General features: G+C 40.6%; 2 protein-coding genes and 2 long non-coding RNA genes across 7 annotated transcripts; 2 read left to right on the top strand and 2 right to left on the bottom strand.

Moving 5' to 3' along the window:
- Positions 1-1,961: 1,961 nt before the first annotated feature.
- On the top strand, positions 1,962-10,838 carry LOC133558237 (sulfotransferase 1C1-like). Of its 4 annotated transcripts, XM_061909465.1 has the most exons (6): positions 1,962-2,379; positions 3,098-3,226; positions 4,330-4,420; positions 7,928-8,022; positions 8,108-8,282; positions 10,631-10,838. In XM_061909465.1, coding segments are annotated over exons 3-6 (384 nt in total). In that variant the 5' UTR covers positions 1,962-2,379; positions 3,098-3,226; positions 4,330-4,419; the 3' UTR covers positions 10,744-10,838. The 4 variants fall into 4 exon arrangements, 2 of the variants coding, with proteins under 2 accessions (XP_061765449.1, XP_061765450.1); XR_009807915.1 differs by lacking the exons at positions 7,928-8,022; positions 8,108-8,282 and having other exon boundaries at positions 1,963-2,379; XM_061909466.1 differs by lacking the exons at positions 1,962-2,379; positions 3,098-3,226 and having other exon boundaries at positions 4,218-4,420.
- On the bottom strand, positions 2,191-8,879 carry LOC133558238 (uncharacterized). Its single transcript, XR_009807917.1, has 5 exons — positions 8,338-8,879; positions 8,104-8,268; positions 7,966-8,003; positions 7,559-7,612; positions 2,191-7,217 (listed from the first exon to the last, which is right to left on the bottom strand). It is a non-coding gene; the product is annotated as an uncharacterized LOC133558238 (long non-coding RNA).
- Positions 9,624-27,642, bottom strand: LOC133558239 (uncharacterized). Its single transcript, XR_009807918.1, has 3 exons — positions 27,463-27,642; positions 10,158-12,180; positions 9,624-9,906 (listed from the first exon to the last, which is right to left on the bottom strand). It is a non-coding gene; the product is annotated as an uncharacterized LOC133558239 (long non-coding RNA).
- LOC133558236 (sulfotransferase 1 family member D1-like) lies at positions 17,435-25,380 on the top strand. Its single transcript, XM_061909464.1, is given in 8 exon segments — positions 17,435-17,966; positions 18,229-18,357; positions 23,795-23,892; positions 23,962-24,028; positions 24,031-24,081; positions 24,145-24,239; positions 24,314-24,494; positions 25,023-25,380. Coding segments are annotated over 8 exon segments (885 nt in total). The 5' UTR covers positions 17,435-17,815; the 3' UTR covers positions 25,136-25,380.
- Positions 27,643-27,764: the final 122 nt, after the last annotated feature.

Consider the following 27,764-nt stretch of genomic DNA (forward strand, 5'->3'; position numbering starts at 1 on the left):
GCTCAGGAGAAAACCAAGGATTATTTCTACCTTTCACTCTATATTTACGTACTCATCTTTGCACCATGTTACAATAGGCTCAGACTTCCGGGTTTACGTGCGGTCATAACAAATAGTGTGATTACTCTTGATTAATTTGTCATAACGTGATCAGTTTTTTCGTTAATCAAATGCATTAACGTTGACAGCCCTAAAATTGATATACAATTATGTGGTAGAAAAGTTGGGTCCCAAAGTCAAAAAGGTTAAGAACCCCCCGTTTTTAAAAGGCGGTTGCAAAAGATATGCTTGACACAACATTGTTATACATAACTTTTCAATAACTTGAAAGACAAACATTGTTTACACCTTATTGGATTAGACAAACAGATTTACGTCCAAAAGTAAAGTGCAAAGATATGTTTGAATTTTAACTTTTAAAAGGCTAAGAAGGTCGTCCCAGGACAGCTGTGGCTATTAATGTAGTTTACCACCATCAAGTGTGTAAATTTTCGAGTAACTAAATGATGGGTTCTCAGTTGTCACTGTAAAGCCTTTGAAAAGTCTGGAAAAGCACTACAAAACTAATCTATTATTATTCTTATTCTTACTATTCCCTATCCTATTGGATGCACCAAATAATTGTGGCTCTTATAATCCAAAAGCATTATTTAATTGAATTTATTTTCTTGGATTGCCTTTCACTGCGATGAGGTGGCGACTTGTCCAGGGTGTACCTCCGCCTTCCGCCCGAATGCAGCTCAGATAGGCACCAGCGACCCTCCGCAACCCCAAAAGGGACAATCGGTAGAAAAATGGATGGATGGATGTTTGCCTTTGAGGCAGCACGGTGTGGAAGAGGGGTTAGTGCATGTGTCTAACAATACGAAGGTCCTGAGTAGTCCTGAGTTGAATCCTGGCCTCGGGATCTTTCTGTGTGGAGTTAGCATGTTCTCCCCATGACTGCGTGGGTTCCCTCTGGGTACTCCGGCTTCCTCCCACCTCCAAAGACATGCACCTGGGGATAGGTTGATTGGCAACACTAAAATGGCCCTAGTGTGCGAATGTGAGTGTGAATGTTGTCTGTCTGTGTTGGCCCTGTGATGAGGTGGCGACTTGTCCAAGGTATACGCTGCCTTCCGCCCGAATACAGCTAAGAGAAGTTTCAGCACCCCCCGCGACCCCGAAAGGGACAAGCACTAGAAAATGGATGGATCTTTGTCTTTCACTTGTGTATTTGCTGTGCTTTAATTACATTTTTCTGTGTATTGCCATTGATTTATGTTGATCAATCTTTCCTCAGAGAAAAATAGACAAAGGTGCATTTTAGGGCGTGTTCAACAACTGCTAAACAAAGCAGGACAGATTGGCTGCCAGGAATAATTCATGATTATATTAAATTTTATTTGTTGCGCTTTTTTCATTTGAATAAACCTTAAAGTACTGGAGTACAAATTAATATTTGAAACAATAAAAGCGTATCCATTAATACAGATGAAATACTAAGACTAAACTACTATCAGTGAAGCAAAGGAAACAAAACAGGCACAGTGGATTTTCCAGCATTGTGTCTATTTTTATTTTGTTTGAAAAATAACTTGGTCAAAAGATTTCAGAGTGTTTATTAGTACACATTGAACAGAACTGAATAATAAGGATAATCGTGATAATTTTAGTCACAATAACCGTGAAGGGAAGAACGGTAGACAAAAAGACACATAAACCTTGTTGAGTGATTTTTGGTTATGGAGTCATACTGTGCGTGGTATCTCTGAAGTCTGAAGTCTTTTTCTGCTTGTTCGGATTGAGAAGGTCAATATTAAAGTCTCCCCATACAAAAATTAAGTTTTGGTTGTTATCTCTTAAAGTTGCTTTAATTCAGTCCAAACATTTTGTATTTGACCTTGGTGTTGCATGTGCAGCTGATTATTGTCGCACTTGCACAAACAGGTTTAACAATTGAAATAGATCTGTAAAGGCTCGTAACCAGTAGTCTACTCGAGTCGGGCACGCAAATAAAGTGCTCAATAATCCACTACAGAGCCAAATAAATTTAGGAGTTCCAGTCTGCTTGGGGCTTGAATACATTTTAAATGACTACTTAACACAGTCACAGTTCAGAAGCTGAAATCCCTAGAAAAAGGCTATATTTATGTTACACCGTATAGAGGAGAGAAAGAGAAAGCACTCTTGCAACCTTGCATCCTGATATTTTTGATAATTGTTCACAAATCTTACAGACTTCAGTCATGTCAAAGGGCCAAGAAGACAAACATCGATGCCGACTGGTGACAGTAAAAGGGGTTCCCCTTGTGGAACCTGTCGCCGACAACTATGACGCTGTCTCATCCTTCTGTCCTGATCCTTCTGACTTGCTTATCGCTAGCTACCCCAAAGCAGGTATGATTGTTTTTTCATGGTGTGGTACTCATACATTCTTTTTGCCCGGTCATGTTAAAACGCTACTAGATTAGCTTTGAAGATAATCCAAATCTAAACAGAACATAAAAGTTCTTACGTTTTTGAAGACCAGACTTTGATCCATATTTAGTTCTTGGTTGTTGTTTTTTTGGACACCTTTCTCATTTAACTTCATTCGAAACAAAAATATCAAAAATGCAATGTTTTTTCTGAGACAGCTAATAGAAAAGGAAACATTTAGTATTGGAGAGAAAATGGACGTACCAGATAAGATTATTCACATTTTGGAATTTGGATAAATTGTGATTATTCACAGGTGATTACTCACTTACATATTTGAAATTAGCGCAAGAACTTATCCCAATATTTGTACACAAATGCTAGTTAATGATTTACGCATGCTATTTAAGTTACAATGACATCCAGGAACGCTTTTAAACCCTAGCCCTATTAAATATATTTTAAGGGACTGACGAGCACATGTGTAAAATTTGATAAAGATTGGTTGATGAAGATGGTTGCCATTAAGCAAATTATCTTTAAGAACTTAGCAACTAATTGTCCATAAGTTATTGACCATTTGTATAAAAATGGAACTGTAATCAGTATTTCATGTATGCTAACATGTATGTTAACATGTTGTATAAAGTGTTTTAAACACAACCCTTAAGAAACATGTCTTTTTGGGGGTGATAAGGGACAACATGTGTTTAGGAGATAGTGGATCTGCTTCTTCTCAACGGAGATATTGAGACCTGTGAAAGAGGCATCACTCCTTTTCGAATGCCTTTCCTGGAGAATTCAGCTCGACCAGGCCTTTCCTCAGGTGTGTAAACCCTTTATTGCAGAGATGTCAAACTCTTAGCTCAGGGGCCACATGGAGGAAAATCTATTCCTACGTGGGCCGAATGGTGAAAATCATGGCATAATACAACTACGACAACTTCCAATTGTTTTCTTTGTTTTACTTTGACACACAAAAGAACGAGCACATTCTGAAAATGTAAATATCACAAAAAAATCCTCGACAAAACACTTTAAGTTACCGTATTTTCCACTTTATAATGCGCACTGGATTATAAGGTGCACTTTAAATGAATGGCCTATTTTAAAACTTTGTTCATATAGAGCTGCTAACTTCATATGAAGTTGGCGGCTGCTTACCGTAGTTGCGAGACCTCCATCCATCCATTTCTACCGCTTATTGTGGCTCAATATTGGTCCATATATAAGGCGCACCAGATTATAAGGCGCACTGTCAGCTTTTGAGAAAATTTGAGGTTTTTAGGTGCGCCTTTTAGTGCGGAAAATACGGTAGTTGAAAATTCTGAGGAAAAAATTGGTGTAGTTTCAAAAACACCAAGAATAACAATGAACTTGGACTTCAACTCAGTGTATATACAAAGCAAATACACATTAAAACACAGCCCATCTAGGATTGAACAACAACAAAATAAAGCATAAATAACAATGCTTCTATGTATCAACTACTGCATTTGTGATTTCCCCTCTTCAATTTCTTTAAATTTGCAAAGAAGACAATAATTTTCGCAAAACTATATCAATGGGCAGTGTCTCATGCAGCATTCTAAGTGGGATTACCAATTGTTTATTGTACTCCTGTTTGTTTTACGTTGAGATGAGGGGGAGGAGTCGCAGCCCCGCTATCTCTTGCTTGGTATCCTTGCTCGCACCAGTATAACTCATTTTCCTTGCATACTAGAAATGCAAGTGGACACATTTAGAACAGCAGTTTCTTTAATTTGAAAATGCAGCCAATTTTACATTTAGCAAACTTCTCTCGTGGGCCGGATTGAACCTGTTCGCGTGCCTAGTCCCGGCCCGCGGGCTGCATGTTTGACATCCCTGCCCTATTGGAACTCATATATATAAATAGATACTTATGTTTTTGTTGCTGTAAATTCTCAGGTATTGATCTCCTGAAGCCAATGGACCCCCCAAGAGTTATCAAAACACATTTGGCATTTCATCTCATTCCTTTATGGAAAACAAGTGCAAAGTAAGTTGATGTGACAGTGGCCGCTGGCATGAGGACCAACAACCTCTTAAATAATTGTGTCTGTGAAAGTGATCTACGTGGCTTGTAATGCTAAGGACAACCTGGTGAGCTACTTCCACTTTGATCAGATGTATCTCATCCACCCCGACCCTGGACCCTGGGGGGGCTACATCCAAAAGTTTATGCGTGGAGAGTGTACGTAGACTGCCACATTAAACCGTACATTTACATGCTGCCATTACGTAAACTTTGAGAGTGACATTCTCAACTGTCATGCAAGTATAAAAAGAGGTATGTATCAATGAATCAATCAATTAATGTTTATTTATATAGCCCTAAATCACCAGTGTCTCAAAGGGCTGCACAAACCACAACACAAACCACAACGACATCCTCGGTAGAGCCCACATAAGGGCAAGGAAAACTCACCCCAGTCCGAGGTCACATTGTTCTGGGAGACGCACTGCATCCTGTCAGTAAGATAGGAGTTAAACCAAGACAGGGCTAAGTCTGACATACCAACTCGTGTTTTGATATGCACTAATAAAATATTATGATGGACAGTATAGAAAGCAGCGCTAAGATCGAGGAGCAGCAACATAGATGACGCATCAGAATCCAACGTTTGCAAAAGATCATTAGTCATTTTTGCGAGGGCTGTCTCCGTAGAGTGATTTGCCCTTAAACCGGATTGAAAGGTTTCACATAGATTGTTAGACGCTAAGTGTTCATTTAGCTGCTCTGCAACAATTTTTTCGAGGATTTTTGAAATAAAGGGAAGGTGAGACACCGGTCGGTAGTTTACCATGAGGTCAGGATCGAGGTTAGGTCTTTTAAGGAGAAAATGAATAACCGCTTTTTTGAATGCTAGGGGAACAGTGCTAGAGGAAAGTTATAAGTTTATAATATATTGTTGGGTTAGCGATGCTACTGTATTAAACAAAAATTTAGGATCTTTTTATTAAGGCGGATGAGATTTGAGTAATATTTAGCTTTAGCTAAAGTAAGCATGCGTTTATAAGTTATTAAACTATCACACCATGCTTTATGGTAAACCTCAAGTTTAGTCGCGCGCCATTTGCGTTCCGGCTTTCTACATGATAATTTATGAGCTCTAGTTTCTTCTGTAAACCATAGGGTACGTCTTTTCGGACCCTTTTTTTTAACTTCAGCGGCGCTATACCATCAATGGTTTCGCGCAGGGCGTAGTTAAAGTTGTTAGTGAGGTTATCAATAGAGCCCACATACTTTGGGAATGGTGCCATTACCGTGGGCAGTAGGCCAGCAAGAGTTGTCGTTGTGGCAGCATTAAAGTTGCGGCTGCTATACAGTTATTATTATTAGCTTGCCGAACACGAGTCTAAACCTCAAATTTTATAAAGGTAATGATCGGACATTACTTTAGTATAAGGGAATATCATAACTTTAGAAACGGTGATACCCCTGACAAGCACTAGGTCTATCGTATTACCGTTGCGATGCGTGTTTTCATTTATTATTTGTGTAAGACCACAGCTATTAATTACAGTCTGGAGCGCCACGCACGGTGGGTCTGATGGGGTATTCATATGGATATTAAAGTCCCCCATTATAATTATATAATCGGCGTGCGTCACTAGATCAGCAACGAACTCTGAGAATTTATTGATAAAGTCTGAATAGGGCCCTGGGGGGTGGTAGATAACAGCCAGGTATAGAGGCAGCGGTGTGACGGACCTCATAGTAAGCACCTCAAACGATTTATATTTATTATTTAGGTTAGGACTAAGGTTAAAATTTTCGTTGTATATTAGTGCGACCCCCCACCCCTTTTAAGGGGACGGGCAATATGCGCATTCGTATAGTTAGGAGGAGGAGATGCCTCATTTAGTGCAAAAAGGTCGTCCGGTTTAAGCCAGGTTTCGCTGAGACCGATGAAGTTTAGATTGGTGTCTCTAATGACCTCATTAAGTAATAACGTTTTGGGAGACAATGATCTTATGTATAAAAAGCCCATACTACAGGTAGTGGGCTGTTCTAAAGAGTTTTTGATCAAATTAGCCGTAGTAGCAATATTAATAATGTTGCGTTTATTATGCGTAGTGCACTTAAAATAATTACGACCATATCTAGGAATTGATATGACGGGAGTTTTCTGATTGTTTGCTTGGTGCTGTGATAAACTGAACGCATCATAATTTGTAACCTCAGTAGAACGTATGTCCAACTCTGACACAGTCATAGCAGAAAAAACTTGTTCTAACTTAACTGACTCCTCACCCAGACTAGCAGGCTCGCGTCTTCCATTTAAATCCAGCTTCAGGATGGAAGGAAGCGGTGTTCTGTGGGGATTAGCTTTTTTCTGTGTTGTTAGAAACGCGGATGCCGAGCGGGCTGTTTCCGATTACACCGCTTAGGTGTCTTCTGTTGACGGTCCCCGCTGGTACTATACTCCACTGCGTCAAAGGCTGCTGGATGTAGCCGGGGAAGTATTCCCATGCTAGCGAGGTGGTCCAACGTACACTCATCTTTCAGTCCAAAACAGCCCGATCTATCCACATCCAGAATTGTCTGGCGATTGTAAGTGATCATGGAGTATCCACGCTGTAAGCCGGGCATGAAATTTGCAGAATTGTCCGGTATTTTTTGCCAAATGTTCTCTTTCTACCGTGAGCGTCTGTAGCCGCAGCCCGCCAAGGCGCCGCCATGTTGCCCAATCTCAATTTATTTGAGCTCTTCGGTAAGGTTGGTGCTCCTCCGTGACTCTGTATTGTGTTTTAATGATGGTGTGTCGGATGAAGGATTGCTTTAGTCATCCCTTCACAAAACACAGAGTGCACTGTTTAATATAAAAATAAAGCTATACACATTGTAAAACAAATAAAAATACATAAATGCAAAACGTCAATGACGCCATAGCAAATCAAAACACGGAAATCGAAATAACTCAATAAATGCCAATTGCACCATACTTATCCATAGCAAGACAGAAACATTTGCCACGGAGCCTGACCGGCATGCCATAACGTATTAGCAAACTCTCTAGAACACATGTACTGCTAAATATAACACTGAGGAAATGTAATATATGGATATCAATTAAATACATACTAATAAACACATTGTCGGATTAAAAAAAAATTACATGTGAAGAAGTACCTGAAAATGTGGCTTACATTCACCAAATCAGTGGAAAACTGAAGGTAAGGCTGCCTGAGAAAAAGTAAGTAGAAACAGTAAGTGAGAAGAGGGGCCAGCACAACAGGAAGCAGTGTGGACAAACTACAGTGACCCCTGCTGGAACAAATAAGCCAGTTGCTACTTAATAAAACTACAATTACGTTAACCCATCCTTTGAAGACACCAGACAGGCACAGGTGTTTGCAATGCAATACTGACACCTAGTGGTGCTGTGCATGTATTACTGGAATTAATAAAAAATTATTTGGGTATGTGATATCTATCTATTTAACATTGATTTAACTTATTTGGTTGATCACTTAAGTGACCCTCTTATTGCTTCTGTAGTGCCATGGGGCTTCTGGTATGATCATGTCAAAACTTACTGGCAAGAACGAGAACAGAGGAACATCCTTTACATGTTCTATGAAGACATGAAAGAGGTAGTATTAATTAAACCTAATTATTATGAAATGTTTTCATTATTTGTTTGGTTTGCCACCAAACCTGGTTATTTTTCTTACCCAGAATCCTCGACGTGAAGTGGAGCGCATTATGAGGTACCTGGACCTGTCCCTCTATGATGATGTCATCAGCCGCATTGTGGAGCTGACGTCTTTCAAGCAAATGAAGGAAACCCCGATGGCCAACTACAGCTCAGTTCCTGTTTTTGACCAGTCCATCTCTACCTACATGAGAAAGGGTCTTTCAAAACCTCGGCAATGTAACTGGAATCAATAGCTACAGGTTATATTTACCTGACGTCACATCCGGCTCATTAACTATGCAAGATTTGAGGTGGTGATCAAGTGGGCGTCTGTTGTCAAAGTGTTCTGTGCACCACTAAGACTGTCTTGGAAAAAAGAACCCTATGCTTGCGTTGTTTTAGGCTGTTGGAACAATTTAAATTGCGAAAAGGATTAACGTTTCTTTAGAATTCATCCATCCATCCATTCCTACCGCTTATTCCCTTTGGGGTCGCGGGTGGCGCTGGCGTCTATCTCAGCTACAATAGGGCGGAAGGTGAGGTACACCCTGGACAAGTCGCCACCTCATCACAGGGCTCTTTATAATTCCATCCATCCATTTCCTACCGCTTATTCCCTTTGGTGTCGTGGGGGCGCTGGTGTTTATCTCAGCTACAAATGGGTGGAAGGCGGGGTATACCCCGGACAAGTCGCCACCTCATCACAAGGCTCTTTAGAATTCATTGAGATATAATCAAGAAGGGTGAAAGATTGCAATATTTTAAAAGTTAAAATACTAGGGTTGTGGGAAAAAATCGATTCGAATACGAATCGAATCGTTTATGTTGTGCGATTCAGAATCGATTCTAATTTTTTTTTTTAAATAATTTTTTTTTTTTTTTTAATCAATCCAACAAACAGCAATACCATAACAATGCAATCCAATTCCAAAACCCAACCTGACCCAGCAACACTCAGAACTGCAACAAACAGAGCAATTGAGAGGAGACACAAACACGACACAGAATAAACCAAAAGTAGTGAAACAAAAATGAATATTATCAACAACAGTATCAACATTAGTTATAATTTAAGCACAGCAATGATTAAAAATCCCTCATTGCCATTATCATTAGACATTTATAAAAATTAAAAAAGAACAATAGTGTCACAATGGCTTACACTTGCATTGCATCTCATAAGCTTGACAACACACTGTGTCCAATGTTTTCACAAAGATAAAATAAGTCATGTTTTTGGTTCGTTTAATAGTTAAAACAAATTTACATTATTCCAATCAGTTGATAAAACATTGTCCTTTACAATTATAAAAGCTTTTTACAAAAATCTACTACTCTGCTTTCATGTCAGCAGACTGGGGTAGATCCTGCTGAAATCCAATGTATTGAATGAATACAGAATCATTTTAAATCGGGAAAAAAATTGTTTTTGAATCGAGAATCGAATCGAAAAAAATCGATATATTATCGAATCGTGACCTCAAGAATCGATATTGAATCGAATTGTGGGACACCCAAAGATTCACAGCCCTAAAAACTACTATTTATAGTCACACACACACACACACACACACACACACACACACACACACACACACACATGGAGAAATTACCTTCTGCATTTGACCCATCCCCTTGTTCCACCCCCTGGGAGTTGAGGAGAGCAGTGAGCAGCAGCAGTGGCTCGGGAGTCATTTTGGTGATTTAACCTCCAATTCCAAATCTTGATGCTGAGTGAGTGCCAAGCAGGGTAGTAATGGCTCCCATTTGTATAGTCTTTGGCAACTCACAACCTACCAATCTCAGGTCGGACACTCGAACCACAAGGCCACTGAGCAGGCTATGGAAATGACAATGAGAACATTTGCTTTTAAAGAACACTCCAGTCAAAGGGAGCGCAGTCGAAGAACTCACAAGTTTGCAGTGATTACTTCGTTAAAGGTTTTTTTGATATACTTTCAATGTTTAGAATGTTCCATTGTAACCCCGGTAATTTAGTGTAACCAAGCGAGAGACCCATGAATGAATGAATGTATACAGCTGGCAGCTCGTATTTCACAGATTGCTCAATAATCCATTTAAAACACTCACCAGTTCGCCTGTTCCATAAATCCGACATATGTGCACCTCTTGTTCACAAAGGTGCATGAATAAGCTTTAATTGTCGGGCATGACAGCTGGCGATGTGTAACACCCAACCCGAAAGTAACGGTTGAGACGCCAGCTTGAAGTCTCGCGACAGCTGGCTGTCCAAAATAGACCAGTACAAAGTCTCACAATCATTTGTAATTAATATTGACAGTGATACAAAGTTACATAGAAATTATCTGGTTTGCACCATTGATGTAATTTCTTGATAGTTGTATTTTATTTTGGAGTCCTTAAAACACATTTTTGCTGCACAACAGTGCAATACAGCAAGATGCAGCGTTAAACCATGAAATCACGAAATGCCCCGATTTTTATCTACCCATACATCCATTTTTCTACCGCTTGTCCCTCTCGTACTTTCTGTTAAATTTATGATGAATTACTGTTTCTGCGTTTTCTTTTTGTGCAAACAGGACAAGTCAGTGATTGGCAGAACCATTTTACTTCAGAGCAGTCAGCAGAGTTTGATGAGGACTATAAGAAGAAAATGAATCACGTCTACATTCCATTCAAAACACAGCTCTAAACCGGCAAGTTGGGGTTTCTTCTCAATATTTACTACAAAGTAATGTCCAAAACAAAAAACAAATCATATTTGAATATTAAAGAGCATGCTGCTTGTTTGCTTGTGTGTGCATGACTGTGTGTGTGTGGAAAAAAAGCGACACTTATTTTTTTCTTCAAACATCCAGCATGTCTTTCATAATAATTGTTAACAATAGACACAATTAAAAAAAAAAAAGGTGCAGTTCCCCTTTAAGACGAGCTCTGCCTTCCCCCTTAAAAAAAACTCTGTAGTTTGACATATGCCCCAAAAATGTCTAACCTTCATAGCAGTGACATGGCAATGGTTGTATTTGGTTGGTTTTTAGTACTTGTCCCGTGTTGATCAATCAATCAATGTTTACTTATATAGCCCTAAATCACTAGTGTCTCAAAGGGCTGCACAAACCACAACACAAACCACTACGACATCCTCGATAGGCCCACATAAGGGCAAGGAAAACTCACACCCAGTGGGACATCGGTGACAATGACTATGAGAACCTTGGAGAGGAGGAAAGCAATGGATGTCGAGCGGGCCGAACATGATACTGTGAAAGTTCAATCCATGATGGATCCAACACAGTCGCGAGAGTCCAGTCCAAAGCGGATCCAACACAGCCGCGAGAGTCCCGTTCACAGCGGAGCCAGCAGGAAAACATCCCAAGCGGAGGCGGATCAGCAGCGCAGAGATGTCCCCAGCCGATACACAGGCAAGCAGTACATGGCCACCGGATTGGACCGGACTCCCTCCACAAGGGAGAGTGGGACATGGTGTTGATGCGGTACAATCATGAGGCATACTGCCTACCTTTGCAAAAATTCCTTCTTTGTTTACGATGAAAGTATTGTAACACAGCACCAGTTCCAATAACAATCAACTCTTCTCTAGTTTCTGAAGTGTAATAATTAACTCATATTATGTTCTACATATGGTGAATGTTGATATTCAACATGGAGAAAGCAAACCACCAGGTTTAACTAAATAATGGTTGAGTCCATAATAAATTAAGGAGCCTTAATCGGACATTCGCACATGGACCGGGTTAACTCCCTCACGAGAAAAGGCAATACATTCAGATTTCAGAACGCAAAAGTGATAGCTCTATCCTAGAGCAGAGAGTCCATGTTATCTTAGAGTCAACCTACAAGTTATGGTATACATCTGTTGTCTTCCCAGTCACTTACACACCAACATATCCTTACATGGTCAGGTTGTACTCTCCTGAATTAAAACACACCCAGACCGAGTAAGAAGAAATATAAGACTGTGGTCAGACTCCTGCCTCATTTTTTGATTTGACCTCCTCCAGGTTCTGCAGTCCTGCATAATGACGCTTGCTTGTAATAAAGCAACTTTTGGTTCAGTAAAGCGCCTCCGGCGTCTCTTTTGATCCAGCCGCACTGCCGGGTCACCATTCTGTCCGGACGAGGATGACAAGACAAGAAATACACATCATTATGATAGTTCATTAGCAACAAAGTAAGCTAACAAGCTAAAGCATGACAAATTAAGTGTCATGGTTTCTCATCAGAAAACACTGGCCCTGAAATTGAATGGCTGATGCAAAACATTGAAAGAGTCATGACGGTGCCTCAGTGCCAGTGTACGGTAAACAGAAAAAAAAATAGCTGGCGCCACAACAGGGGTATAAAAGAGCCGGAGGTTGCAGACAGTTACAGCGTCAGAAAGCTTCTGGTAGTTTTTTTTTTTTGAGGAAGCAGCCCAATTTGACTTACCAAACTGCCGCTGCTAAGTTAGCAAACACAGCTGAGCTAAAATCCTGCTCCAAGGGTGCTTAATTCAATGACCTTTTTGGTAAATAATTACCGGTAGTTCGTTTAAGCTAATTTTCCAAATTCTGGTCATGTGTTTTGTGGGTTTGTGCTGGTTTTTGATCTTGGAGCGTTGACGTGATTGCACCCTTTTCCCTTTGCGTGCACTTTATGGTTTTAATTTAAACATTTCTGCCTATTCATCCCCCTCGGTTTCGCTCACATAACGTGCAGCATTGAGTTGGAACAATGTTTAGTTCAGGAAATTATTAAAAATACATTTCTATAAGTATGGCAAGAAAACATCAGACAGCATTTGTATGGTGTACCAAATGTAAAACTGCAATCACACTTTTCTAGCAGACATTTCTTAGATTTCGCTCACTTTTTTATATTTAACTCACTTTTGCAACAATTACCACTCACATTTAGTTCATTTTAAATGTTAGCTTAAATTAAATGCTGACTCTTTGCACCAAAAACTACCCGGATAGATTTAGTTTTTCAGGATCATTTTTGGAGTTCCTGCCTGCTCGGTGGGACTTCTGAAAGGTACTCGGAACTTTTTTGAGGGCGCGTTATGCTGTCGAACACTGATTGGTTGAACACACTTGGGAGCGTTCCTAAAACGTATCTTTCAAACCCACGACCACCACTAAAATGTTTTTGGCGACTTGTTGATTTCTTGTTTCTTTTGTATTTCTACTACAACAATCTTGACAATGGAGAGAAAGATGAACGAAAATACATTTCGAAATGTAGGAACTTTTGTGGGGGCATCTTTGTGCTGGAGAACGCTGATCAGTGGAACTATCTTGGAGTGTTTTTACTCAGACGAAGAGTTTTTATTGCCATTGTTTGAGAACGGGCTCACACACTAGGAATTTTACTTTGCGCAATCATGCAACATAAAACACAAATAACACAGAATAGAATAACATGAGCTGTAACTGAGCAATCAGATCTTGTTATTGTTCATGTGCCTGATGGCCTAGGGGGAAAAACTGTTCAGGTGGCGGGAGGTGTGGGTCTTGATGGACCGTATTCTCCTGCCCGATGGGAGAGGGAGAATAGTTTGTATCCAGGGTGAGAAAAGTCAGCTGTGATCCGACCCACACGCCTCCTGGTCCTGGAGGAGAACAGGTCCTGGAGGGGTGGGAGTTTGTAGCCAATCACCTTCTCAGCAGCACGTACGATGCGTTGCAGCCGATGCTTGTCCCGGACTGTGGCGCCAGGGAACCACACTGTGATGGAGGAGGTGAGAATGGACTCGATGAAAGCTGAGTAGAACTGCACCAGCTCTTCGGTCAGCACCTTCAGTTTCTTTCACCTTCAGCCATAGTCTTTAAACTCTATCTATGCAGTTTATTGTTGTTTATTCGTTTTTAAAAACTTTATTTCGTTACGCGAAGCTACGAGAGTGGATGAACTCTTTTAAACGTATTTACGGAGGAGTATGACGCCAGACTCGAAGCAGCGACCTCAGCTGCTTACTTGATTTAAACTTGTATAAGTAGATTGCACAGTACAGTACATATTCCGTACAATTGACCACTAAATGGTAACACCCGAATAAGTTTTTCAACTTCTTTAAGTCGGGGTAAATCAATTCATGGTACTCTGACTTTGTTGGGTAAATATCAAGTAAAATAGGCAGCACACGAGTGCAACGAAGGTAGATAACATCAAATATGAACTATTTACTTTATTACATGTTGTAAAAGTAGTAAGTGACTGTCATATATGTTGTATACATGTGCTGCGGCTGCTTTAAGACCATAGCCTGGTTGCTATGTTTTCGGGTGAGTCGTAAAAAAGGTGTTTGTATCCATCCATCCATTTTCTACCGCTTATTCCCTTTTGGGATCGCGGGGGGCGCTGGTGCCTATCTCAGCTACAATCGGGCGGAAGGCGGGGTACACCCTGGACAACTCGCCACCTCATCGCAGGGCCAACACAGATAGACAGACAACATTCACACTCACATTCACACACTAGGGCCAATTTAGTGTTGCCAATCAACCTATCCCCAGGTGCATGTCTTTGGAAGTGGGAGGAAGCCGGAGTACCCGGAGGGAACCCACGCATTCACGGGGAGGACATGCAAACTCCACACAGAAAGATCCCGAGCCTTGGTTTGAACCCAGGACTGCAGGACCTTCGTATTGTGAGGCAGACGCACTAACCCCTCGTCCACCGGGAAGCCCTCATGTGCTTGTATCCTGCTCGAATCTCTCGTTAAAGTTATTCATTGGATTATACCCTTTTGTTTGAACTTCATTAAAGTGACACTCTATTTGTGTTGTTACTTGCCTCAACTTGAGTAAACAGAATGCTAATGCGAACAAGCTAAAACCGTTTGTGTTATTGGCGTGAGATAAACACTGACATTTATTATTTACATATTACAGCTGCAATGGACCAAAAGCATTCACCTGAGTCTCATGAGTTAATCTTTCACTGAGGACGACTTTGTGACTGGACAGACAAAAGCCTGACTTTTTATCAACAGTTTCAAAACATTTAATTTTTTTTAAATCATATTGTTTTGTATATTATAGCTTTGTATTTCATTTACTTACATAGTTACCTATTTTTTTTTTAGTTAAAGAACTCTGACCTAATATTGTCTGTTTATTTACATGGTATGAGTGTAGGAATATAGTAAACCACTACTCTGTTAAATACGGTGGAAACACAGACCACATACTTATACAGGAACCGTGGAAAATGGCTTATTAAAGCCTTTCCCCATTAAGAAACAACATACCCCAATCCAAACCAAAATTCAAAACAAGAAATGCTTAGCAAATAAAACGGAGAAAATACTAAGACTAAAACACTATCTGTAATGCATAAGAAACACAAAACATGCAAAATACGGTGTTTTCTAACAGTAAGTCCAACAATTATTTTTTTAATAACTTGGTCAAATGATTTCAATGTGTTTATAAGTACTTTTTGAGCACATTCATCAATATTGTGATAATGATAACCATGATAAGAAATGTTCATATCGTTACATCCCCAGTTGTGGGTTTACACAACTGAGGGAGAAAGCCTGGTCTCCTAGAATTCTCCAGGAAAGTCATTTGGATGTGTGTTGAGGCTCTCCGGCAGATCTCAATATTTCCATGTGTAAAGTTAAAGTACCAATGATTGTCACACACACACAATAGGTGTGGCGAAATTCGTCCTCTGCATTTGACCCATTCCCTTGATCACCCCCTGGGAGGTGAGGGGAGCAGTGGGCAGTAGTGGTGCCACGCCCGGGAATCATTTGTGGTGATTTAACCCCCAATTCCAACCCTTGATGCTGAGTGCCAAGCAGGGAGGTAATGGATCCCATTTTTATAGTCTTTGGTATGAACTCCCAACCTACCGATTTCAGGGCGGACGCTCTACCCACTAGGCCACTGAGTAGGTTTTGAAGAAGCAGATCCACTGTCTCCTGGTCCAATGTGGTCCCTTATAATCCCCCACAAACAAACATTGACATGTTGCCTAAGGGTTGTGGTCAAAACAATTTGTACATGTAACATGCATGTAATACCGATTATACAGTTTTTATATTGATAAAAACATGGTCAGTGACTTATGGACACTTAGTTGCTAAATCCGAAATATATCTTTATATATTATATCTTGTAGACCGCCATTGTTATCAACCATCCATCCATTTTCTACCGCTTGACTAATTTTGATCAAATTTTACACACGTGAGTTTCTAAGTGTGTTCAACCAATCAGCGTTCGACAGCGTAACCCGCCCTCAAAAAGGTTGTGGGTACTTTTCAGAAGTGCCACCAAGGCAGGTAAGAACTCTGAATGGTTCCTGAAGAACTAACTCTATCTGGGTAGTTTTTAGTAGAAACACAGGGAAGCCTTTATATGACCGGTAAATGGGAATGTTATTTTGAAAGTTCCTGCAGTTTTTCCATAATTTTAATTCAAAAGGGTAATACTAACCACCGGTTATCATTGTTACCGTTTATCTTTACATCCCTAAACCGACTGGATGTCAGATATATACACAAGCTGGTATTATGTTGTCGCCGTTGCTGTATATTCTCAGGTATTGATCTCCTCAAGACAATGGACCCCCCAAGAGTTATCAAAACACATTTGCCATTCCAGCTCATTCCAAAGGGCTTTTGGTAAAACAAGCGCAAAGTAGAGGGGAAACGCTGGTATTAAGACAAACTACCTTTTAAATAAGTGTGCGTATGAAGGTGATCTACGTGGCTCCCAATGCTAAGGACAACCTGGTGAGCTACTACTACTCTGATCAGATGAATGTCACCCACCCGGACCCTGGACGCGCTATGTCCAAAAGTCCTTGCATGGACCGGGTAATTAGAGGAGGAGGTGATTACGTCAACATATAAGCGCATGTTTTTTTTGTGCAGTTGCATGGGGCTCCTGGTATAATCATGTCAAAAGTTACTTGGAGGACCGAGAAAAGAGAAACCTCCTTTACCTCTTCTATGAAGACATGAAAGAGGTGGATGATGTCTATAATTTCGCTGGGCTGTGTAGGTTTATTGTTTGATTCAGCAGTATTTGTCCCCCTTTTCCCCATCCAGAATCCTCAGTGTGAAGTGCTATTGTGTAATACTTAGCGTCAACATTTAATTAAACTTAAATGTGATTCAAATGAGGTAAATGTGGGTTCAATGTGAAAAAAGTGAGCTAGAAAAGTGTGACGCCATTGGAAGTCTCGAAATACAGGTTTGACTATTCCAACAGATTTCTGACTTGTAGACAAACTGAACCGTTGCTCTTACGTCCTTTAGAAGTTAAATACTTTTACTAGTTAACAAGACATAACAAGACAAGCGAAAAAGCAAAGCAATTTTCCTTTTTTTTCCCCATACCATGTAGGCAATCCCCTCCACCCCCAGCCCAAAAATCAATGACTTTACTCTTGATATCTGTAAGAATAATCAGTTGTATCACTTGGCTGAGATATGTCAAACTGATAAACACTCAGACAGTAAAAGGAACAAGCGTGTTTATGCTATCCCTGCTTCTCATTAATTAAATTAGGGTGGAGTGTTGCTGGGACAACCGCACAGACAATTCATACCAAACCAGCAGGACCTTGGAGTGAGGGCTAAGAAGTTACAGAGTCTACAAAAAAGGATACGTTCATGATTTACCGAACAAAAAAAAAAGATTAATATTTGACAGACGGCGGTGGAGAGGAGAGAAGGCACTCTTGCAATCTTACAGCCTGATATTTTTCGGGGTTGTCCACAAATCTTTTTGACCTTAGTTATGTCAGACAACCAAGAAGTCAAACATCGCCGCCCACTGGTCCCGGTAAAAGGGATTCCCCTTACGGAACACATCGCCAACCACTACAGCAATGTCTTGGCTTTCTGTCCTGATCCTTCAGACTTGCTCATTGCCACCTACCCTAAAGCAGGTATGATTGTTTTTTGTTGTACTAACTGTACACGCTGCAACTGTGGTGTGTGTGTAGCCAAATCACCACGGAATTTGGGACATACTGTACCTTCTGTGAACTGACAAACTCACGTGTGTAAAATTTGATCAAGATTGGTTGAAAACAACGGCCGTCTACAAGAAAAATATATTTAGGACTTAGCAACTAATTGTCCATAAGTCACTGACCATTTTTTAATCAATATAAAAACTATATAAGTGTGTTTTTGGGGTGTGATAAGGGACCACGTGGATCCAGGAGACAGTGGATCTGCTTCTTCACAGCGGAAATATTGAGATCTGCAAGAGAGCCTCGACACCCATCCGAATGCCTTTCCTGGAGAATTCCAAGAGACCAGGCATTTCCTCAGGTGTGTAAACCCCCGACTGGGGATTTAACGATATGAAGATTTCTTATGGTTATTATTATCACAATATTAATAAACACACTGAAATCTTTTGACCAAGTTATTTAAAAACAGGGCAGCACGGTGGAAAGGGGTTTGTGCATGTGCCTCACAATACAAAGGTCCTGAGTTCAATCCTGGTCGGTTCCTGATTTTTCTGTGTGGGGTTTGCATGTTCTCCCCGTGACTGCGAGGGTTTCCTTCGGGTACTCCGGCTTCCTCCCACCTCCAAAGACATGCACCTGGGGATAGGTTGATTGGCAACACTAAATTGGCCCTAGTGTTTGAATGTGAGTATGAATGTTGTCTGTCTATCTGTGTTGGCCTTGCGATGAGGTGGGGATTTATCCAGGGTGTACACCGCCTTCCGCCTGAATGCAGCTGAGATTAGGCTCCAGCACCCTCTGCTACCCCAAAAGGGACTAGCAGTAGAAAATGGATGGATGGATGATAGAAACACTGCTAGTAAACACTGTATTTTGCATTTTTGTTTTTTTTTATGCTTTACAGATAGTGATTTAGTCTTAGTATTGTATCCGTTTTAATTACTAAGCCTTTATTGTTTTAAATATTGGTTTGTACTGTAGCACCTGAACATTTATTTAAATGGAAAGTGCTTGACAAATAAAATCTACTATTATTTATCCTACTTTTTCAGTGGTCCTTGAACGCACTGTAAAAACATCTCTCTCTTATCCCCACTCTCCTTTCGCTGTGTTCTAATGTGCACAATTGAATAGCTTAGTTGCTTAGACAGCAAAATAAAACAAATAAAATCTATTGTTTATCCTACTTTTTCATTGGTCTTTGAACGCATCGTAAAAATAGCTCTCTCCTTTCACTGTGTTCTAATGTGCACAATTGAATAGCTTAGGTCATGAGTGTCAAACTCTGGCCCGCGGGCCAAATTTGGCCCGCCGTGTAATTTCACCTGGCCCTTGAGGCAATATCAAATTAACATTAGAACTGGCCCGCCGCTGTAACACCGCTAACACTCTTACTTGCCAACCCTCTCGATTTTCCCGGGAGACTCCCGAAGTTCAGTGCCCTTCCCGAATTTCACCCTTGACAACAATATTTGAGGTGGGCTTTAAAGGCACTGCCTTTGGAGTTTTCTACAACCTGTCTCTACGTCCACTTTTCCTCTATACAAACAGCGTGCCGGCCCAGTCACATAATATATGCGGCTTATACACACACACACACAAGTAAATGCACGGCATACTTGGTCAACAGCCATACAGGTCACACTGAGGCTGGCCATATAAATAACTTTAACATTGTTACAAATATGCGCCACACTGCGAACCCACACCAAACAAGAATGACACATTTCAGGAGAACATCCGCACCGTAACACAACATAAACACAACAGAACAAATACTCAGAACGCCTTGCAGCACTAACCTTTCCGGGACGCTACAATATACACCCCCCGCTCTCACCAAACCCCGTCCACTTCAACCCCACCGCCGAAAAGAAGCATTACATTTTTATTTAAATTTTGATATTTTTCAATTATTATTATTATTTGAAACTCGATTTTGCATGTCACTATAAAGTTATATAAGCCTTGCTTGTTCAATATTCAATGCAAAACTTGTTTGGGTCCCTATTAAAAGGTTAATTTGTTCAACCTCGGCCCGCGGCTTTGTTTGGTTTTAAATTTTGGCCCACTCTGTATTTGAGTTTGACACCCCTGGCTTAGGTGCTTAGACAGCAAAATAAAACAAAATCTACTATTATTTATCCTACTTTTTCAGTAGCCCTAAAACGCACCGTAAAAACATCTCTCTTTTCCCCCAATCTCCTTTCGCTGTGTTCTAATGTGCACAATTGAATAGCTTAGTTGCTTGGACAGCAAAATAAAAACAAATAAAATCTACTATTATTTATCCTACTTTTTCATTGGTCTTTGAATGCACCGTAAAAATATCTCTCTCTTTTCCCCACTCTCCTTTCGCTGTGTTCTAATGTGCACAATTAAATAGCTTAGGTGCTTAGACAGCAAAATAAAACAAATAAAATATATTATTTATCCTACTTTTTCAGTAGTCCTTGAACGCACCATAGAAACATCTCTCTTTTCCCCACTCTCCTTTCCCTGTGTTCTAATGTGCATAATTGAATAGCTTAGTTGCTTGGACAGCAAAATAAAACAAACAAAATATACTATTGTTTATCCTACTTTTTCATTGGTCTTTGAATGCACCGTAAAAATATCTCTCTTTTCCCCACTCTCCTTTCGCTGTGTTCTATTGTGCACAATTGAATAGCTTAGGTGCTTAGACAGCAAAATAAAATAAATAAAATCTATTGTTTATCCAACTTTTTTAGTGGTCCTTGATTGCACCGTAAAAACATCTCTCTCTTTTCCCCCACTCTCCTTTCGCTGTGTTCTAATGTGCACAATTGAATACCTTAGTTGCTTAGATAGCAAAATAAAACAAAATCTATTATTTATCCTACTTTTTCATTGGTCTTTGAATGCACCGTAAAAACATCTCTCTCTTTTCCCCACTCTCCTTTCGCTGTGTTCTGATGCGCACAATTGAATAGCTTAGTTGCTTAGATAGCAAAATAAGACAAAATCCACTATTTATCCTACTTTTTCATTGGTCTTTGAATGCACCGTAAAAATATCTCTTTTCCCCACTCTCCTTTCGCTGTGTTCTAATGTGCACAATTGAATAGCTTACAGGTGCTGTTCATATTAGAACATCATGAAAATGTTGATTTATTTCAGTAATTATATTCAGAATGTGAAACTTACATATATCAATTCATTACACACATTGTGATATATTTGAAATGTTTATTCCTTTAAATTGTGATGATTAGTACTGACAATTACTGAAAATCCCAAATTCAGTATCTCAGAAAATTAGAATATTAGTTACGACTAGTACCAAAAAATGTTTTTAGAAACGTGGACCAACTCAAAAGTATGAACATGGAAAGTTTCAGCATGTACGGCAATCAATACTTAGTTGCAGCTCCTTTTGCCTGAATTGCTGCAGCAATACGGCGTGGTATGGAGTCCACCAGTCTGTTGCACTGAGGTGTTATGAGAGCCCAGGTTGCTTTAATAGTGGCCTTCAGCTCTTCAGCATTGTTGGGTCTGGCATCTCACATCTTCCGCTTCACAATACCCCATAGGTTTTCTATGGGGTTAAGGTCAGGTGAGTTTGCAAGCCAATCAAGAACAGGGATACTTTAGTCCTTAAACCTGGTACTGGTAGATTTGGCACTGTGTGCAGGTGCCAAGTCATGTTGGAAAATTAAATCTTCACCGCCATAAAATTGGTCCGCGGCAGGCAGCATAAAGTGTACTAAAACTTCCTGGTAGACTGCTGCATTGACCCTAGACCTCAGGAAACGCAGTGGACCAACACCCGCAGATGACATGGCACCTCAGACCATTACCGATTGTGGAAATTTGACACTGGACTTCAGGGAACGTGGATTCTGTGCCTCTCATGTCTTCCTCCAGACTCTGGGACCTTGATTTCCAAAGGAGATACAACATTTACTTTCATCTGAAAACATAACTTTGGAACACTCAGTAGCAGTCCAGTCCTTTTTGTCTTGAGCCCAGGCGAGACCCTTTTGAAGTTGTCTCTTATTGAAGAATGGCTTTACACAAGGAATGCGACAGCTGAAGCCCATATCTTGCATAAGTCGGTGTGTGGTGGTTCTTGAAGCACTGACTCCAGCTGCAGTCCACTCTTTGTGGATCTCCCCCACATTTTTGAATCGGTTTTGTTTGACAATCCTCTCCAGGGCGCGGTTATCCCTCTTGCTTGTACACTTTTTTCTACCACATCTTTATCTTCCCTTCGCCTCTCTATTAATGTGCTTGGACACAGAGCTCTGGGAACATCCAACCTCTTTGGCAAAGACCTTTTGTGTCTTGCCCTCCTCCTTTAAAGTATCAATGGTCGTCTTTTGGACAGTTGTCAAGTCAGCAGTCTTCCCCATGATTGTGTGTCATACAGAATCAAAACGAGAGACCATTTAAAGGCTTTTCCAGGTGTTTTGAGTTAGTTAGCCAATTAGAGTGTGGAACCAGGTGTCTTCAATATCTGACCTTTTCACCATATTCTAATTTTCTGAGATGTTGAATTTAGGGTTTTCATTGGTTGTCAGCTATAATAATCTCCTTTTTGGCAAAAAACACTTGAAATGTATCAGTCTGTTTGGAATGAATGTATACATTATACAAGTTTGACTTTCTAAATGGAATTAATGAAATAAATCAACTTTTTCATGATATTTTAATAATATGACCAGCACCTGTAGTTGCTTAGACAGCAAAATGTTTATGTAGGTTGTTTCTTAATGGGGAAAGACATAAATAGGCCATTTTCGACGGTTCCTGTAGAAGTGTGTAGTTTGTGTTTCCACCATATTTCACACAGTAGTGGTTTACTATATTTGTACACTGAAACCACGTACATAAACAGACAATATTAGGTCAGAGTTCTTTAACTAAAAAGTAGGTAAATGAAAAACAAAGTAATATACAAAACGATATGATTTCAACAATGAAGTGTACCGAATTGTTCATAAAAAAAATCAGGCATTTGTCTGTCCAACGGTCACAAAGTCGCCCTCTCGGTAAAGGATTAATTCACGCGAGTCAGGCAATTGCTTTTGGTCTATTTCAGCTGCAAATAATATGTAAATAATAAAGGTCAACAAAAACGGGTTTAGCTTGTTCGCATTAGCATTCTGTCTACTCAGGTTGAGGCTAGTAACGACACAAATGGAGTGTCACTTACTACTCTACTTTGACAACATGTAATAAAGTAAAAACTTAATATTTGATGTTATTTACTTTTGTTGCTCTCGTGTGCTGCCTATTTTACTTGATATTTACCCAACAAATTCAGAGTAGTAAGCAGCTGAGGTCACCGTTTCGAGTCTGGCATTATACTCCTCCGTAAATACGTCCACTTCTCGTAGCTTCGCGTAACAAAATGAAGTTTGTAAAATCGAATAAACAACAATAAGCGGCATAGACAGAGTTTAAGAACTACGGCTGGGTAATAACACTCCAAGATAGTTCCACTGATCAGCGTTCTTCAGCACAAAGATACCCCCACAAAAGTTCCAGCATTTCAAAATGTCCTTTTGTTCTTTTTTCTCTCCGTTTTGAAGTTTGCTGTAACAGAAATACATAGGAAAAAGGTAATAAAACAAATCGCCGCATATATTTTAATGGTGGTCATGGGTTTGGAAAATAAGTTTTAGGAACGCTCCCAAGTGTGTTCAAAATGGTAATACGAACCACCGATTATCACTGTTACCGTTTATCTTTACATCCCTAAACCGACTGGATGTCAGAAATATACACAAGCTGATACTTATGTTGTCATCGTTGCTGTAAATTTTCAGGTATTGATCTCCTGAAGACAATGGACCCCCCAAGAGTTATCAAAACACATTTGCCATTTCAGCTCGTTCCAAAGGGCTTTTGGGAAAACAAGTGCAAAGTAAGATCAAGAGAGGGGTTAACGCTGGTATTAAGACAAACAACCTTTTAAATAAGTGTGTGTATGAAGGTGATCTACGTGGCTCGCAATGCTAAGGACAACCTGGTTAGCTACTTCCACTTTGATCAGATGAATCTCACTCACCCGGACCCTGGGAGCACTACGTCCAAAAGTTCATGCGTGGACAGGGTAAGTAGAGGAGTGTCAGTCGAGAATTACTTCAACAAATAAGTGCATGTTTTTTTTGTGCAGTTGCATGGGGCTCCTGGTATGATCATGTCAAAAGTTACTGGGAGGAGCGAGAAAAGAGGAACATCCTTTACATGTTCTATGAAGACATGAAAGAGGTGGTTGATGTGTATAATTTCGCTGGCATGTGTTGGTTTATAGTTTGCCTCAGCAGTATTTGTCCCCCATCCAGAATCCTCTGCGTGAAGTGGAGCGCATTATGAGGTACCTGGACTTGTCCCTTTCTAATGACGTCATCAGCCGCATTGTGGAGCTGACATCTTTTGAGAACATGAAGGAGAATCCAATGGCCAACTACAGCTTCATGCCCCGATGCATTTTCGACCAATCCCGGTGTACCTTCATGAGAAAAGGTCCGTCAAAACTTTATCTGCCAACTCTGACTTTGTCTTTTATAGCAGTAAACCCCCAAAACCGGTCCGGGGACTGGTACAAGTCTGTGACATATTTGCTTCCGGGCCCCACAGAAACAATTTATGAACTACCGCATTTTCTCCGATTCAACTTTAGCCTATCGTACTAAACACACCAATAAGCTTGTTAATAGATTATTACAACTCCTGTGTCATAGCAATGCACACTAATGGACATATAAAATGTTAATGTAGCCAAAGGCTAATTTTCCATGCTCATTTTTTTGCTGTTTTTATCTGACACAAGTAGCCAGCTAATCAATGAAAATAATGCATACATTAAATCGGTCCCTGGTGGAAATAAGGTTTGGGAACCCTGTTTTATAGGACTACAGGCCTCAGGAGGTCTGTAGCGATACTGCAGCTAAGTCTAATTCACAGTTTTCCTTCATCATTCCTCTTGATCTGCTTGTTTAACCTAATCTGTTGCTTTTGTGTCCAACATTGTTCTTTTTTTGTTGCTAACAGGACAAGTTGGTGATTGGAAGAATCATTTTACATCAGAGCAGTCAGCAGAGTTTGATGAGGACTATGAGAAGAAAATGAAGCACATCCACATTCCATTCAGATCACAGTTTTAAACAGGCTGCTACATACTACTACTTCTACTACTGAAGTTACTCTTGAGAAAGCATAATTAGAATTATTAAATGTGACTGAATATTAGGGTCTATGATTCAACATTAATTGACCACACTTCTATGATGGCCCTCAAATGTATAGGATATTAAATTGCAGAGTTCCTCAATTGACAGGCGGCCAAATCCGGACAGTAAATCAAAATTGGTGATTAGTGGTGCAAAAAATAAATACTATGTTACCGTGTTATCAGTGTGTTTTCTGTTGGATTTCAATCATCTTGAACATTTTCTCAAGTAATTGGCAACACTAAAATTGTCCCGAGCGTATGAATGTGAGTGTGAGTGTTTTCTGTGTTGGCCTTGTGATGAGGTGGCGACTTCTCCAGGGTGTACACAGCCTACCGCCCGAATGCAGCTGAGAGGCTCCAGCGACCCCAAAAGCAACAAGCAATAGAAAATGGATGGATGGCTAATCGCTCAATTACTAATCAAACACAGGGTGAAAACCCAAAAGTGTGTCCGCGGCAAGTTTATTTAAAATTACAATTTGCTTGTCTAAACATTGGATTTACCTCTACTTATTGAACGGTTTCATCGAAGACAAACATTTTTTTATTACACTAACAAATTCTCAACCGAAACAGAATTTAGTCAACAACCTGGGGTGGGAGTATGATATTGGGTGTGGTCCGTGGCACTGTAGTGCGTTTGGGTGGGTGGTTGGGTCGCTTGCTCCCGTACTGGGCCCTGCTGTTGGGTGCCCTCTGCTAAACAGTCTCTGCCTGCTCCAACCACACTCTCTCTCTGCCGTGGCCTTGTCCTCTCAGGGCTGTGGTGGTGGTGGCATATTTGTCGCCTGTGGTCCTGGCACTACCAATCTTGGGGTCTGCTGGGATTACCATTGGTCTGCGGCATGCAGAGTTTTGGGGAGGAGGCGTGACTGTTAAGTTCCACTCTTTTACTCCAAAAAGGACCCACGGATAACTCACGATTTCCAATTGATCAAATTTTATTTTTTTTCCCATATTCAAATTCATCAGCTGTTTGTAAACCCTTAAACCACAGAAACAGAGATATTCTAATTAAACAGGTATTTTCAAACAATGTGTTATAAACACCTTACAATATGAAGGTCCTGAATCGTCCTGGGTTCAATCCCGGGCTCAGGATCTTTCTGTTTGGAGTTTGCATGTCCTCCCCGGGACTGCGTGGGTTCCCTCCGGGTACCCCGGCTTCCTCCCACTTCCAATCTTGGGGTCTGCTGGGATTACCATTGGTCTGCGGCATGCGGAGTTTTGGGGGGGGGAGGCGTGACTGTTAAGTTCCACTCTTTTACTCCAAAAAGGACCCACGGATAACTCACGATTTCCAATTGATCAACTTTTTTTTTTTCCCATATTCAAATTCATCAGCTGTTTGTAAACCCTCAAACCACAGAAACAGAGATATTCTAATTAAACAGGTATTTTCAAACAATGTTTTATAAACACCTTACAATATGAAGGTCCTGAGTAGTCCTGGGTTCAATCCCGGGCTCAGGATCTTTCTGTTTGGAGTTTGCATGTCCTCCCCGGGACTGCGTGGGTTCCCTCCGGGTACCCCGGCTTCCTCACACTTCCAAAGACATGCACCTGGGGATAGGTTGATTGGCAACACTAAAATTGGCCCTTGTGTGTGAATGTCTGTCTGTGTTGGCCCTGCGATGAGATGGCGACTTATCCAGGCTGTACCCCGCCTTCCGCCCAATTGTAGCTGAGATAGGCACCGGCGCCCCCCTGCGATCCCAAAGGGAATAAGCGGTAGAAAAATGGATGGATGTTTTACAAATGCTTTAAAACCTCTGAATAATGTTTTAAACTTTCTAAATAATGTTTGAACTTTTAGCAAAACATAACTTTATCCCTTAGACTTTGCATTAATCTTTTGTACTATTAACTTTAAACATGCCCTGCGATGAGAGGGCGACTTGTTCAGGGTGTACACCGCCTTCCACCCGATTGTAGCTGAGATAGGCACCTGCGCCCTCCGCTACCCCAAAGGGAATAAGCGGTAAAAAATGGATGGATGGAACTTAAAACATTTGCCATTTCAGCTTAAGGTTCAAACTTCTACATGTGTTTTAAACAACTTGCTTTTAACTGGTCAAACACAGTATGAAATCAAAGCTCAAAGGGTAAATGCAGTACTGCAGTGGTTCAACTTGAACCCAGCAATTCAAACAAACAAATTAAGAAGTTCAGTTAGCAAATCAACAAGCTTGCAGGTACAAGTTAAGCTTAACAAACAATGCATTTAGATCGTCATCAAAATGAAACATTTTCACTGACCATTGGTGTGTTTGGAGAAACTTGTTGAGTAGATCTTGCGGTTGCGGCTGCTTGTTGTTCTTCCTTGCATGCGGTTTAGTGAACGACTCTGACTGAACCCCCTTCCTTTTCAGGTGCCATCAATCAGTAATTTGGCGGCCATTTTACCTTGGCATTCTGGGAATTGTAGTTTTCAACGAACTTGACCATGTAGGGCAGTGGTCCCTAACCTTTTTGTATCCGCGGACCGGTCAACGCTTAATAATTTGTCCCGCGGCCCGGGGGGGGGGGGTGTCCTTTTTTCTTTCTTTTTTTTTTCTTTC

The sequence above is a fragment of the Nerophis ophidion genome, linkage group LG08 (genome assembly GCF_033978795.1).
Source record: "Nerophis ophidion isolate RoL-2023_Sa linkage group LG08, RoL_Noph_v1.0, whole genome shotgun sequence".
Classification (NCBI taxonomy): domain Eukaryota; kingdom Metazoa; phylum Chordata; class Actinopteri; order Syngnathiformes; family Syngnathidae; genus Nerophis; species Nerophis ophidion.